This window comes from Nomascus leucogenys, chromosome 14, assembly GCF_006542625.1.
Source record: "Nomascus leucogenys isolate Asia chromosome 14, Asia_NLE_v1, whole genome shotgun sequence".
NCBI classification, from domain to species: domain Eukaryota; kingdom Metazoa; phylum Chordata; class Mammalia; order Primates; family Hylobatidae; genus Nomascus; species Nomascus leucogenys.
Window position 1 is genome coordinate 48008522 of NC_044394.1, and position 14950 is coordinate 48023471.

The following is a 14950-nucleotide window of genomic DNA, read 5'->3' on the forward strand; positions in this document are numbered from 1 at the left end:
CTAGCCACACGGTACCCCTCTGCCTAACACATACCAAAGTTCCAGACTCCCAGAAGAAAAGTAGGTTAACATAAACCATATATACTTAGGTCTATTACTAGAATTTCTATTCTACCCCATTAATTTGTCTATTTATATACCAGTACTTATTCTAATTATACCAATTACATAATAGTTTAAGAGCAGGTTTTAATAACTGCTTGTGCTAGTCATTCCTCATAACTTTTATTTTCCAGAATTTTCCCAGTATTTCATTTTCATTTTTTCATAGAAAATTTAACAGCAACTTTTGCAATTCCATAAAAAGTTTTGTTGGTATTTTTTTTTAAATATCAAATTAATTGAGAGCAAACTGATGTCTCAGTCCATTTGAGTTGCTTTAAAGGAATACTGGAGGCTGGGTAATTTATAAAGAAAAGAGGTTTACTTGACTCATGGTTCTGCAGGCTGTACAGGAAGTGTGGTACCAGCATCTGCTTCTGCTGAAGCCCTCAGCCTGCTTCCACTCCTAGAAAGCAAAGGAGTGTGCAGATCACATGGCGGCAAGGGGGGTGGTGACAGGCTCATTTTAATACCAGGTCTCAGGTGAACTCTCTTGGAAATTAAATGTGAGAACTTACTTCCCTATCCCCCTGGGGAGGGCATTAATCGATTCATGAGGGATTATTAATATATATTATATATAATGATCTATTACTATAATAATTACTATATACTGATACATCAATACTCATGGGGGATTATATCAATATAATAGCTTTTTAAAAAGAGTTTTGGTTAAAAACAAAACCACAATATAAAAATATGCACATTAACTAAACGGAGCAAATGTGGAAGTGTGCGAGTGTAGCCTGGCAGCTGCAGGCAGCCCAAGTCCAATGGGTATCTCTGGACGAATTTACTAGAGGGAAAACAGACATAGGTATAAATTCACCAAGAGAGTTCAGTGCAGCTGAGTTAAGAAGACTGCTCCTACAGCTTAAGGTAAAAAGCTCATAGAATAACTGCATGGGATAAAATGTAGTACATATCCCTAATAACTCTTAAAACTAAAACTCTTTAAAAATTTACGAAATTTCCTATTATTAAGAACATCTAACTTCAACCAACTACCCCAATCATACTACACAATGAAACACTTAAGGTATTTTTCTCTTAAAAAGACAGAAAAACATAAGGATGCCTGCTTTTTCATCACTCTTATTTAACACTGTTCTGAAGCTCTAGCCAAAGCAATAATGCATAAAAACATACATATTAATATTAGATTGAATAACTAAGTTGTTAATTATGTTGGACTGATAAAAATTATAATTTCATACAGTTTTACTTAATACATATATATACACGCACACACACACACACACAGGAGAAAGACAAACAAAATGGAAAACCCTATAAAGACGTCAAATTCCAAATTTATCTAACATTTTAATGTAATTGTAACCAAAAAGCAAATAGCAATTTTAAATTTTCTTTACAAAATGATTTGAGGATTCATAGGGAATAAAAACAAGATAGATAAGAAACTGCTTTTTGAAGAATAATCACTTAGGGAGAGGGGATGACCTGCCAGGCCAGCTAATGAAATAAGCTATATTACCTAAAATAAAGTTAAAACAGAAATGTAGAAATACATAGACATATATATGAGAAAAAAAAATACCCAGGGAAAAAAAAATCAAGAAATAGATCCCAGTACATAACAGAAGTTGAATGAAAGGAAATACTGTATATAATTCAATAAGTGGTGTTAAGGCAATTGACTAATGATTTGAGGACAAACAGATTCCCTACCTGATGCCAACAGACTGAAGAAATAGAGATTTGCATTTAAAGATGGAAGCATGGACATAAAATATTGGTGAATATATAATCTTTAGGGTTGTTAAGCTATGAGAAACGCAGAAACCATTAAAAAAAAAAAGAGTGAGAGTTGCCTGACAAGTATAAAAATAATAGAAAATAAAAATTCAAATGCAAATAGAAACTCAGAAAAATATTAAATCCTTAAAGATTAAGTAAAAAGACTAAGTCAAAAAGAAAAATTCAAACATCAATGGGAAAACTGACAAAAAACTGATCAAACAACACAAAAGAAATACAAATGGCCACAAATGTATAAAAGTATTCAGTCTTAGTAATAATTGTTTTAAAATAAATTAAAACAATGTGACAACTTTATTGGTAGACTGGTAAAAAACGAATAACAGCCAGTGTGGGGTTAAAGTAAGCACACGCATACAGTGTGGTTGAGATGTGAATTGACTGCCTTTGAAGAAAACTATTGCTTTCTTCTGAAAAAAACTATCTATTTTTTTAAATGGGGAATAGGGACAGGAAAGGAGTGAAGAGAGGGAAGAGAGATGAGGAAGGAACAGAGACCAAAGCATGGATGACTCATGTTAGTTCCTGACTGGCCACAGTTTTTCACCATTTATTAATCTGTATTTTATAGTTTGTTTTATTCTTACAATCAATTTATACAAGAATCTCTAGGATTCCAATAAAACTGGACCTAATTCCTTGCCTGTTTTTTCCTTCCTACATCTCTCTTCAAAATAATTCTCAGTAACCTATTTTCGTGCCCAGCCATAACTCAACAGAAGCCACTCAGTATAAGGAGGACCCCTAAATACCTAAGAACTCACCTATATCTGAAACATAACCACTGCTGCACCCATTCTGAAAGAGACATTACCTCTTGGTAGTGCTGACCACTACTTCATTTCCCATTTGCTAATCAAGAAGCAATACTTTAGATGAGCCCATGTCACCAATCCATAGAAGCATTTCTAAAGGTGGTCCAATTTCGCCCAAAAGTTTGAAACCACACTGCCCCCTCTTGTACGCTGCTCTACCTAATAACTTTTGGAATGACAAACATAAACTATCTCAAAGCTCTTTATAAATACAGTTAGGTTTCACAGAGCACCTTTGTACCATGAATAATTGCCTAGAAAATCTTCTGCTTCCAATTTAATCATTCTCTAAAAAGAAAATCCATGTAGGGCCCTTGCCATACCATGAATACAAACCACTAATTAACTTGAATCCATAAAGTTGGCTATGCTATTTCTCAAACTTCACTGCCGAGACAGTTTTTAACTAGTGCATCCTTTGATCCTAATGTAGTACTAGAACTATACAGAAAAAATTAGCTTTCAAGAACCAAACTGCCATATCACTTTGCAATCATTATAACCGATTTAAAAAATAGTCACAAATTGGCCAGGTACAGTGGCTCATGCCTGTAATCCCAGCACTTTGGGAGGCCGAGGCAGGTGGATCATGAAGTCAAGAGATTGAGACCATCCTGGCCGTGAAACCTCATCTCTACTAAAAATACAAAATAGCTGAGTGCGGTGGCACACACCTGTAGTCCCAGCTACTCAGGAGGCTGAGGCAGGAGAATTGCTTGAACCTGGGAGACAGAAGCTGCAGTGAGCTGAGATTGCACCACTGTACTCCAGCCTGGCAACAGAGCGAGTCTCTGTCTCAAAAAAAAAAAAAAAAAAGTCACAAACTGTTAGAACTAACGAGGACTTAAAATGTCTTTCATTTTATAGGCAAGTAATTAACGAAATACCTTAAGTATACAGCATTTTTTCTTGTTTCGAATATGGAGTGTTTACTAAAAACTACATATTTACAACTGTTAATGATACACTGATTAAAATCATTAGTTCAAAAATGCATGTTTTATTTACAATGACATCAAAAAGAATAAAATACTTAGGAATAAACCTAACCAAGGAAGAGAAAGATTTGTACACTGAAAATTACAAAACACTGCTGAAAAAAATTAGACACAAATAATGGAAAGACATCTCATGTTTATGGGTTAAAATACTGTTAAGATATCAATACTACCCAATGTGATCTATAGGTTCAACACAATCCCTATCAAAATCCCAAAATCCTAAGGGAAGTAGAAAAGTGCATCCTAAAATTCATACAGAATCTCAAGGGACCCCAAATAGCCAAAATAATCTTGAAAAGGAAGAAGACAGAGGTCTCACATTTCCTCGTTTCAAAACATATTACAAAGCTATAGTATTCAAAATAGTGTGGAACTGGCATAAAGACAGACACACAGAGCAATTACATAAAGTGTCCAGAAATAAACTCTTGCATATACAGCCAGTTAATTTTCATACAAGGACACAAAGACTACTCAGTGAAGAAAGGACAACCTCTTCAACAAATGGAACTGGAGAAACTGGATATCCACATGCAAAAGAATAGAGTTATACCCTTTATTTTACACCATAAATAAAAGTTTTAACTCAAAATGGGTTAAAGACCAAAACATAAGACCCAAAACTATAAAATGCCTAGGAGAAAGCATAGGGAAAAAGTTCATGACATTGGATTTGGCAATGATATCTTGGATATGACACCAAAAGCAAAAGTAACTATATCAAACAAAAACTTTTGTTCAAAGAATATGATCAACAGAGTGAAAAGGCAACCTGCCAAATGGGAGAACATAGTTGCAAATCATCTGATAAGGGGTTAATATCCAGAATATATAAGGAACTCCTATAACTCAACAACAACAACAACAAAACCTGAATATAACGTGGGCAAAGGACTTGAATAGACATTTCTCCAAAGGAGATATACAAATGCCCAAGAAGGATATGAAAAGTTGCTCAATATCATTAATCATTAGAAAAATGCAAATCAATACCACAATAAGATAGCACCTCACACCACTATCAAAACAAAACAAAAACAACTGTTGGCAAGGGCATGGAGAAATTGTGCATTATTCATGGGACTGTAAGATTATGCAACCATTATGGAAATGTGGTGGTTGCTTAACGAATTAAATATAGAACTATCACATGATCCAGAAATCTCTCTTCTGGGTAGATATGCAAAATAGTTGAAACCAGGGTCTTGAAGAGATATTTGCATACTCAGCTTCACAGCATTAGTCACAAGAGCCAAGAGGTGGGAGCAAGCCTAGTGTTCACGGATGGATGAATGGATAAACAAAATGTGGTATATCCATACAATGGAATATAACTCAACCTTAAAAAGGAACTGTCACATCCTACAACATGGATTAACCTTACAGATATTATGCTAAGTAAAATAAGCAGGTCACAAATCCTGCATTATTGTACTTACATGAAGTATCTAAAGTAGTCAAATTCATAAACATAGAAAGTAGAATGGTGGTTACCAGGAGCCTTGGGGTGGGGATTAAGAGTAGGGAGAGAAATAGGAAGTTGTTTAATGGGTATAGAGTTCCAGTTTTACATGAAGAAGTTCTGAAGATCTGCTACACAACAATGTGAACATACTTAACACCATTGAACTGTACATATAAAAATGGCTAAGTATTTTGTTATGTTTTTTTACCACAAAGTTTCTAGAAAATAAATGAAAATAAATAAAAACGTAGGTTTCATACTCTATCATGACTGACCATCTAAAAGATCCTCTTAAACCTCAAACCTCTAGCCTAAAACAGCAGAGTTGTATGCAACAAAAACAATCAGGCAAATGGCAAAGGCTTTCTAGAAACCTTCCATCTGTGGTTGTAAAACTAATCACATGGGAATTAAAAAACAACAACAACAACAACAACAACAAAAAACAGATTTGGAACTACAGATGAGAACTAATGACCACCTAATTCTAAAATGCCCTAATAAGAACAAAGCACCTTTGAACTTCTTCTGGAGCCCTTGGACCTCTAATGGAAGTCTGCGAGAGATTTCTGCCTGCCAATGCAAATGCCACTACCAGCCTTTGCATTATCTCCAGTTCCTGTTAATCCAGGGCCAGCTTCTGAGAATATTCCACAAGTCTAGACTAACTCATCACACCAATCTGGAGCTAAGCAGTATCTACAGAAGGCAATATTGCTTAACCTTAGCAATACAACCAGGTATCTAAGTCACCAAGAACAAAGAGACAGTAGCTTCCAATACCAAATATTCATTTCCCTGTATTATCCACTCACTGGTTTCCTTTTAAGAACCTTCATGATCCAGAATGGCCTGAGATTACTTAAACTGTTAACAAATCAACAAAAAGTGATATGAAAGCTTGTGGCTGTTTTTTTTTTTTTTTTTAAAGTACATTTTACTAGAATACTAATACACGGGTTTTGCATGAACTGTCAAGTCTGGTCTTTTTGCAGTTGGTACAATGTAACAAAATCTAATTCCTAAAGTGCTCATTTGGGGTTACATAGTTTGGCTCAAGGGACAGATGTCTTAGGATGGAATCCTGGCTCCACTATTTACCAGCCCTATCACTCTGGGTATATTACTTAACCTCTCTAAGCCTCAGTTTCATGATCTCTAGATTAGGGTTTTATGAGAATCTGAAAATCTTAAAATCAAAAAGTTATAAAAGTGATGGTTTAGATAAGTGTATACAACTCCTTTTAGTTACAAGGAAAAGCAACATGTGGGGAAGAAAAAACTGGTGTTGCTCAATGTCCTACTATAGCAGACTTCCTCATGACATCTGCCGCAGAACTGAGTTTTACCTGTACTTCTGACTCTCAACCCAGGTTCTCAGGTACAAAAAGTCCTATGCACTTTTTTCATATGCTTTGTAAATATTTTTGTAATGTGTTTTGCACCTAAGTCACAAACACAGCTTAAAACAAAAATTTGTGCATGAAACTATAGTACATTGGCAAAAAATTTTTAAAGTCCTAATAAAGGCTGTCAAACGTTACCCTGCCATTTAACTGCCAATTAATAAAACGTGACAATGAAATTTAAATTGTCATAGGTTGAAACAATCATTCTTGAAAATTTATTCGAATTTATATTTACTAGATACATAAACTATAGCTTCTCATTTATAATAAATTAAATGCCTTCCAAAAACCCACTTCACAATGAAATTATATTACAACGAAAGTTTAGGCAAACTTTCATCAAAACTGAATGCCTGCTATTTATGTACTACAGATGTTGAGAAAGGTTCTGCCCTACAGAAATTCCAGTCTAGGTGGAGAATGACACCCCTGAAATCATTTAAGTAGCTAAACAAGGCAGTACACAATTAGGTGTCAAAATGAATGATGAATGATTAACAAAGACACCACAAATGCAGAGGGAGCATGCAGGACTGAACAGAAATGGGGAAAGGTGGTAGGAGAGAGGCTGCTGCAGTGCCCCATGGTGAAGGCAGTGGGAGAGCTGATCAAAAGAGGATGTAACAGGCACTGATGCCACTTGGTGAAGGGTCAAAACTGAATCCAATGGGGCAGGCAGAATAATCATAGCATTAATAAAAAACTGAAAACTGGAGGTGGCGCAAGATAATTCTCCCCTGGACATATGCAGTGTGCACCAGTGGCTAGACACACACAGGGAGGAAGACAACCAACAGGCAATTGGAGAGCAGCAACTGACAGCTAGGGCACAACCAGAACCAAGAAGTACAGAGTCACCAAAACAATGCCAGATACTGCTTACAAGAGACAGTGGGGAAAAATTCAGCTGTAGAAAAAGGGCCTCTTGGTCTGGCAAGGCCAGTCAGAGCGCTTGAGTCACATATAGGCAAAAGAGAGAACACCTAAAATACCAAGCACCTAGCAAAGATTTTATTTTCCTCCAAGAGTAATTTGGCTTATTGCTACTCTGGTAACAATTAGATGAGTTTATATCTACTCCCAAAGCAATCCTTTTGGCAGATGTCTATGAGGGTCCACTGTAACAATTAGAAAGAGGAGGAAAATGGTCATCAGCAAGAGGAAAAGAGGACACACTTTTTCCAACTACAAAACTCCAATGCTCCGTCAGGCAACAGCTTTTAGTAAAAGCAGGCTACAAACGTTCATTAGTGAAGCACTTATTAAATAATATTCTATTTACTAGGCCCTAAATTAAAAGGTACCCACTCTACTCCATACAAAGGGTTAACACATCTCACTCTTAAGAAAATCACTTTCAAAAACATTTTAACATTATCGAGTAATAAGTAGGTCAAAAATAATTTGGTTAAGAAAAAGTAAATAACACTCCTAGTCAATTTGGCTACCCTTAGAAAACTATTAGATTCTTATCCGTTTTCTTGTGGTCTTCAGTCCTATGCACTTTTCTCATATGCTTTGTAAATACTTTTGTACTGTGTTTTGCACCTATGTCACAAATACAGCTTAAAACAAAAATCTGAAACTATAGTACATGAAACTATAGTACACTGGCAAACAATTTTAAAAGTCCTAATAAAGGCTGTCAAACGTTACCCTGCCATTTAATTGCCAATTAATAAAACATGTGACAATGAAATTTAAATTGTCAGATTGAAACATTCTTGAAAATTTATTCGAATTTATATTTACTAGATAAACTATAGCTTCTCATTTATAATAAATGCCCTCCAAAAACCCACTTCACAATGAAATTATATTACCTGATATATGATGCTTTTTTAAAAAAGGTCTTATTTGCCAGTCATAATGGGCTGCTTGATAATTCAAAAGACTACAAAAACTATACATTTTATATATACACATGTATTTTTTATATATATATTTTAAAATATATTTTCACAACTCAGACACATTTTTGCTATTCTCAGTATCTAGATATTAGCCTCAAGAAAAAATCTTGCCACCAATCTAGAACTAGTTATTTGTAGTGATTATAATTAACTTCTATCTCTGGAAACTCTTTCAAAGTCCTTACAAACTTTACATCACAGCCAAAACCGTCTTAAAGGTACCTTTCCCCTGGACTAGTGATAGCACACTCCCATAGCTCAGTTAAGACATATAGGATGTTAAGACAAGGAACGGTCCATGCTTCTGACTCAAGAAAATCAACATCAAGTCCAAACATGAAAAACTACATTAGGTAATTTATTTCCGCAGCTTTTCTTCAGGAGAAAACGAGTTTGTCTTTTAAAGATTTTGCAGTGAAATTATACAGTAATGAAGGAAAAAAAATACAAACATACAAAATACCTTCAGAATCATCATTAAAACTGCAGGTAAATCTTAACTTTGAAATTTTAAACTAGTTTATGCTACTTAAATAGACACAAAATTCCTCCGGGTGTGAATGGTTAAACTGAACTCAGCCATCTTCAGAAATCTGCCCAGACTTGCTGAAAAACTCAACAGTACCTTTTAGGACAAATACTGTATTTGTGCCTCATCAGATGCCAAACTCACAGTGTCACAATCACGTAAGAAAATAAATTGCTTTTCCCCTACTTACTCAGAAACAATACTGGAATATGATCAGTTTTAAAGGAGAAGCCATTTCTGGAGATACCTTCACAGAATATTTGATTAGAACCAGATGTGTTTATGATGGGTAGAAGCCTATGTTCTATATTAGTATCATCCCCATTAATATCTTGGATAACTCTGCACACACAAATTGTTCATATAGATAAGCATGGGCCACAAGGGATATCTGATTCACCCAGGCCACTGGCTGATTCAACCACCCCTTTAATACATACTTAACACCCTGGCAAGTACTCTCCTCATCCAATCCTTACACACATTTATGGGTATTAGAGAGGTGCACTAACATGTATAAACTATGCAAATGAGAAATTAGCAAATATATTTTAGGCTGACAGTTCTCAAACAAAAGGTTTGTTTACTTAACTTTACCCAGAGTAAAGTTTTTATTAGCATATAAAATGGCTGTTGGAAAAATAAGCAGCAGTAGAAGAAAAATACAAACTTAATGCTTTACTAGATTCAACCATTATTTCAATTCCCTGTGCTAAGGGCGCATGAAGACAGTCATTTACTCAAAGGCTAAGCGCCAGTGTGTCTGGCACTGTGCAAGGTAAGCAAAGGAACAGAAAAGCAAGGACACAATACCCACCAAGGTCTACTTGAAGTCCCACCCAAAAAATGTCCATTAAATTACTGCACTATTTTGGGTTCACTGAACACCCACTACAGGCCAAAATGTTAGATGCCACGATCACACATAAGAAAGAACACTCAACTAACTGCAGATCTGTGGCCAATGATGTATTATGACAACCCCAGGACTGACTAGTCCTAAAGCGGCAATATTTTATTCTAGAAATAATTTTGCTTCCATCAATTAATCCTTTCTATAGACGGCAATTCTTTGAATAATTTCCACCAATGTTAACCCAGACTAAGGTTGCTTAGAGAGTTAAATAATGTAATGTGGACAAAAATAAAAGAAACAGTATACTGAAGCACATTTGCACTTTAATACTAATTTGGTTTGTATTTGCTTTTACCTTCAATAACAATAAAAAGCAAGTGACTTTAGTCATAAAGTAGAATGTTAACTCTAAAGTTACCGTGGCAACAAATTGTTTTCTTGTACGGGCAGTTTCATGTGCAATGCTAAACTAACATGTTTTGCGTATTTTTTTTTAAACTATTCACTTAGTGAATTCTTCATGAAGGCTCTGTGACCATTCACATGTTCCTTGACTCAAAAAGAGGTAGTGTAGATGAAATTACACTGATTTGGTCTTCAAGATTACAAAATAATTTTTGACCCTGTCCAAGTACCCGTTTTGCAGCAGCACAATACTAATAAGTTTTTTAAAATAGGGGCCAGCCCTTAACTGTAAATTATAGATAAATGCTTGCAAGCTGGCAACTTCACGTTTATTTTTAAAGGCTTTCACATCAAAGATGAAGGCACCGAATTACGTTATTTTAAAACAAGAAATGTAAACAGGCTTTCAACAGCTTACTGAAGAGTTAACTGGAATTGTATTTAGGTCTAATAATAAAGTCATCAATACCGCAAAGAGACATTAAAGGAGGAAGCTACGGGACCAAGATTCCCCTCCAAGAAATGTCTGAACAAATTCAAAGTGAAATTTTGTAAACTGTGTCTCGCTATTTTTACTACATTTTAAAGTAAGCTCTGTCTGCACGCAACCAACCGCAACCAAGAAAACAGAAGTGTCCTAAAATGTACCTATTAGCCGCAATAAAGCCAAAAAATATGCCCCTCCTACCTAGCGGGCCAAGTGGCAAGAACGTACGAGAACTCAGGAAGTTTTGAAATGGCAGTGACAGGAGACGGGGAAAGCGGGGAAGGAATCGCGGAGAGCGAGGGCCACTCCTTGCGGCGGGCGCCGCGAGGTCCCGGCTCGGGACGGTACCCGACCGCCCAACTTCGCGCCGGAGCCCCGGCCGCGGCCCTTCCTCCCGGCCCAGTCCGCCCGGCCTCCGCGAGAGCGGGGTGACAGCCCCGCCGCAGGGACGCCGCCGGGGGACACCCACCTTCCTTCTCGGCCCGCGCCGCAGCTACTACGAGGGTCATCACCAGGTGCAGCGCTCCTAGGAGGCCGGCGGCCGCGCTCCGCGGGCCCCCGCTACGGGCGGCCGCGGGTTCCAGCCCGGCCCCGGCGGACGTGGGGACGGCGGCGGTGGTGGCTCCGGTTGCTCCTCCTCCCGCCCGCTTCCCCATCCCTGCCGGCCGGGGGCCGCCGCGCTCGAGGTCCGGCGCGGCCCTTCTCGGCGAGGCGGCGGCGGCGGCGCGGAAGCCGTGGTCCGGGCTCTCGCCGCGGCGCCGGGGGCGACAACAGTTGCGGGCCCAGGGCTCGGGCTCCGGGCGTGGGCCTGGGTCCGTGCGTGCGTGTGAGCGACAGTGTCAGTCACGGTCTTTGCCTGGGCATCGCCTACAAGCAGTCGGAGCGGAGAGGCCGCGGGTCAGGCGCGGCGGTTGGCCATACTGGAAACGGGCACGGGCCTCGGGCCCTGAGCGCTGGCCTGCGAGGGGCGGGGCGCGGCTCTGGGCACCACCCACGCTGTGACGACACCTGGGCTGTCCGCCGGTCAGTCTGTCCGCCCCGGAGCCCCTGGGCCCCACCTTCTCGTCCCGCTCTCGGAGGCCCGCGGCTTCACGGCCAGACAGAACAACCCCAGCCCGTTACCGCTGCCCGGCGCAGGAGGAGGAAGGAGGCAGGCCCGGGTCCAGCTGCCAGGACTTATGATGGCCGCTTCTGCTTCGCAGAGGCGGTGACGGCGATCACGTGGAGACGAGGCGGCCTCACCGCGCAGCCGCCGCGTTGCGTGGGCGGGGCAGGGGCGGAGTTGCGGGGCTCCGGGAGGCTTGGCTTCTTCCCCGGCGTCTGGACGATTCTCCGTGCTTTGCCCTACTGTGCTAGAGCCTTCCAGAGGTGTGAGTACACATCCAGCCCGCGAGACGAGCGCGGAAGGTCCGTTCCAGTGACTCCTCCTGGTGGCACCCCCGCCTCCCGGCCGCTTTGACGTCGAGAATACCCCGGGCCTGACTCAGTTCTTGATGGTGCTTACTTGAGGATGGTGACCCGCTGAACTCATCCTTGGGTCTTCCAAATTACGGTACGCAGGAGGCACTTGATGGAGTTCTCTTGCGTTGGCTTGTGCCCACTTTGGCGCGGAACACCTCGTGTGCAGAAAGCGTCAGTGACTCTGGATGGAGAAGGCAGGGGCAGACAGCCTGCTCTTTAGAATATCCAGTAGCCGGCTTCCTCTCTCGAGGAAGAATTCTTTTTTTCTTTTATTTTTTAATTATTTATTTTTGAGACAGGGTCTGGTTCTGCCGCCCAGGCTGGAGTGCAGTGGTGCGGTCTGGGATGACAGGCGCCCGCCGCCATGCCACGCCAATTTTTCTTTTTCTTTTAAGAGACGGTATCTCACTATGTTGGCCGGGCCGGTCTCGACCTCCTGGGCTCAAGCAATCCGCCTTCCTCGGCCTTCCAGAGTGCTGGAATCACAGGCATGAGCCACTGTGCTGGGCCCGGAAAAATTCTTAAGACGTCTGTTTCCTTCACGAGCCATCTCGCGCCTCTTAGATGCCGTTTTCATGTTAGGTTGAGCTTTTTGGTGCGCATGGCTATTGTCTCCAAGACTTAATTTAGGCTCTTAGAGGGGGTCCTCCTTTACTCATCTTAGTAACTTCCAGCTCCTAGCCCAGAGACATTTTACTTTCCTCAGCTGTATTCGTTGAGGGAGTCGATACATGTATAAGGCCAAGTCTGCCCACAGTACGTCTCAGAACAAGCTAGATAGGAAAATAAGGTTTCAGAAAGACTTGCAAAAGGAACTTCAGAATCTACTCTATGAAGTAGTCCCCTGTGTCAAGCAAGCACTTAAATTTATTCATAAATTAATATATATTTAAATATGACCTTACCCTAATGATTTTAAAAGCAATTTTAGGGCAGGGCGCAGTGGCTCACGCCTGTAATCCCAGCACTTTGGGAGGCCAAGGTGGGCGGATCACCTGAGGTTAGGAGTTCGAGACTAGCCTGGCCAACATGGTGAAAACCCGTCTCTACTAAAAAATACAAAAATTAGCCGGGCGTGGTAGTGCATGCCTGTAATCCCTGCTACTCCGGAGGCAGGAAAAACGCTTGAACCCGGGAGGTGAAGGTTGCAGTGAGCCAAGATCGCGCCACTGCACTATACCCTCGACAAGAGCAAAACTCCGTCTCAAAAAATAAATAAGCAATTTTACTTTTTTGAGTATTAGCCTTAAAATTGAGTAGTCAAATTTTATTTTGATATAATGAAATAGGAATAATTATCTCTAAGTTGGCGTTTAAAATGTCTGAGGCAAGAGATTTCTGGAAGGCTTTTGACTCATGGAAGAGATCAAACCCAAGGATATGTAACTGAGCGCTTTTGCTTAGCCTCCAGCTCTGCGAGTCAGCAGCCCTTCCCCCATTGCCAGGTTCAGGACAAACAAGCCTTTCCAACCATGAAGTGCTCAGTTTCTCTTACACGGCAATCAGCCACATCCCCTGGTTAGCCTGAGGCTCAGCAGCTCCATGGGAAATAACTTGCACCTGTCTGTAATTGGGTCTTAGACGTATACAGACATGTTTGATCAGAGTTCGATTTCCCATGCAGCTAATGAGGCTTAAGCCGCAGGGTCCCCTCTCTTGCACAAGTTCCTTCCAAGTCCCTGAACCTAATTGTGTATTTATAAGCTTGTATTCTTGTTCTTAAAGGGGCCCTCCCAATAGTTGGGTAGACTTTTAAGGCCCACCATACCTGAACCCTCCTTCCCTGTGCCTGAGGGACACTAGGAGCAGGAGGGGTCATGATGGAACTTTCTTCCCAGGAAAGGACAATGAGACCACTGAAAGTCTAACAGTAAAAGACGTTTTGCTAGACAGCGTGGTAAACTGTGTGTTAGAGAGAACCTGGCGTGGAGCCACCATCACCCTATGATCCTCTACCCCTACTCCCCAACCCTCATGTGTCTCAGGAGAGAACTAGGAGTTAAAATTGAAGGAACCATCATACTAAGGACTCTCAAGTAGTTCTGATTAGTTATGAACTTTTCTCTTTTTCCCTTTTGGAAATTGGAGAGACCTGGCCATTTGGCGGGTGGAGGTATTAGCTGGCAGAGTCAGGGAAAACTCGCTAAACCAGTGGTTCTCAAGGTGTCATCCCCAGACCAGCTGTAGCAGCAACACCTGGAAACCTGTTAGAAATGCAAATTAGCAGGCCAAATCCCAGACCTGTGGAATCAGGAATTCTGGGTTGAGGTCCAACAATCTGTTTAAACAAGGCATCCAAGTGATTCTGATACAGGCTCAAGATTGAAGACTGTTGCACAGTGATATATGCCAGGAGCTACAAGATGTTGGGACTCCTAACTTTCTATTCATTTTGCTCTCTATGCAGGTTAGTAATTTACCATTCAAGGCAGAATTATAAGAGACTCAGACAAATTTGAACTTAAATCCCAGCCCTGCCTTTACTAGCTGTATGATGCTGAGCAAATGACTTGACTTTTCTGGCCTCAGGTTCCTAATCTGTAAAAATGGGGATTATGATATAAATTTGGGGAGATTAAGCATATAGGTTTGTGAAGCATGTAGACTAGTGTCTGGGACATAGGAGACTGTCAAAAGTAGCTATTAGTGAGAACTCACTCTTTTAGAAACACCACATTAGGCACGAAGATCCTTGATCCATTGATACCTCCACTTCATTCCA

At 40.4% G+C, this 14950-nt stretch overlaps 1 protein-coding gene across 3 annotated transcripts in view; it reads right to left on the reverse strand.

The window, feature by feature from the left end:
- TMEM131 (transmembrane protein 131) overlaps nt 1-11927 on the reverse strand; it is a 249944-nt gene extending 238017 nt beyond the window's left edge. For all 3 annotated transcript variants that reach the window (XM_030827215.1, XM_030827214.1, XM_030827213.1), the window contains exon 1: nt 11237-11927. In XM_030827215.1, the coding sequence (XP_030683075.1) occupies nt 11237-11423 (187 nt within the window). In that variant the 5' untranslated portion in view covers nt 11424-11927. The remainder of the gene's footprint in view (nt 1-11236) is intronic.
- Between the last annotated feature and the right edge of the window lie 3023 nt (nt 11928-14950).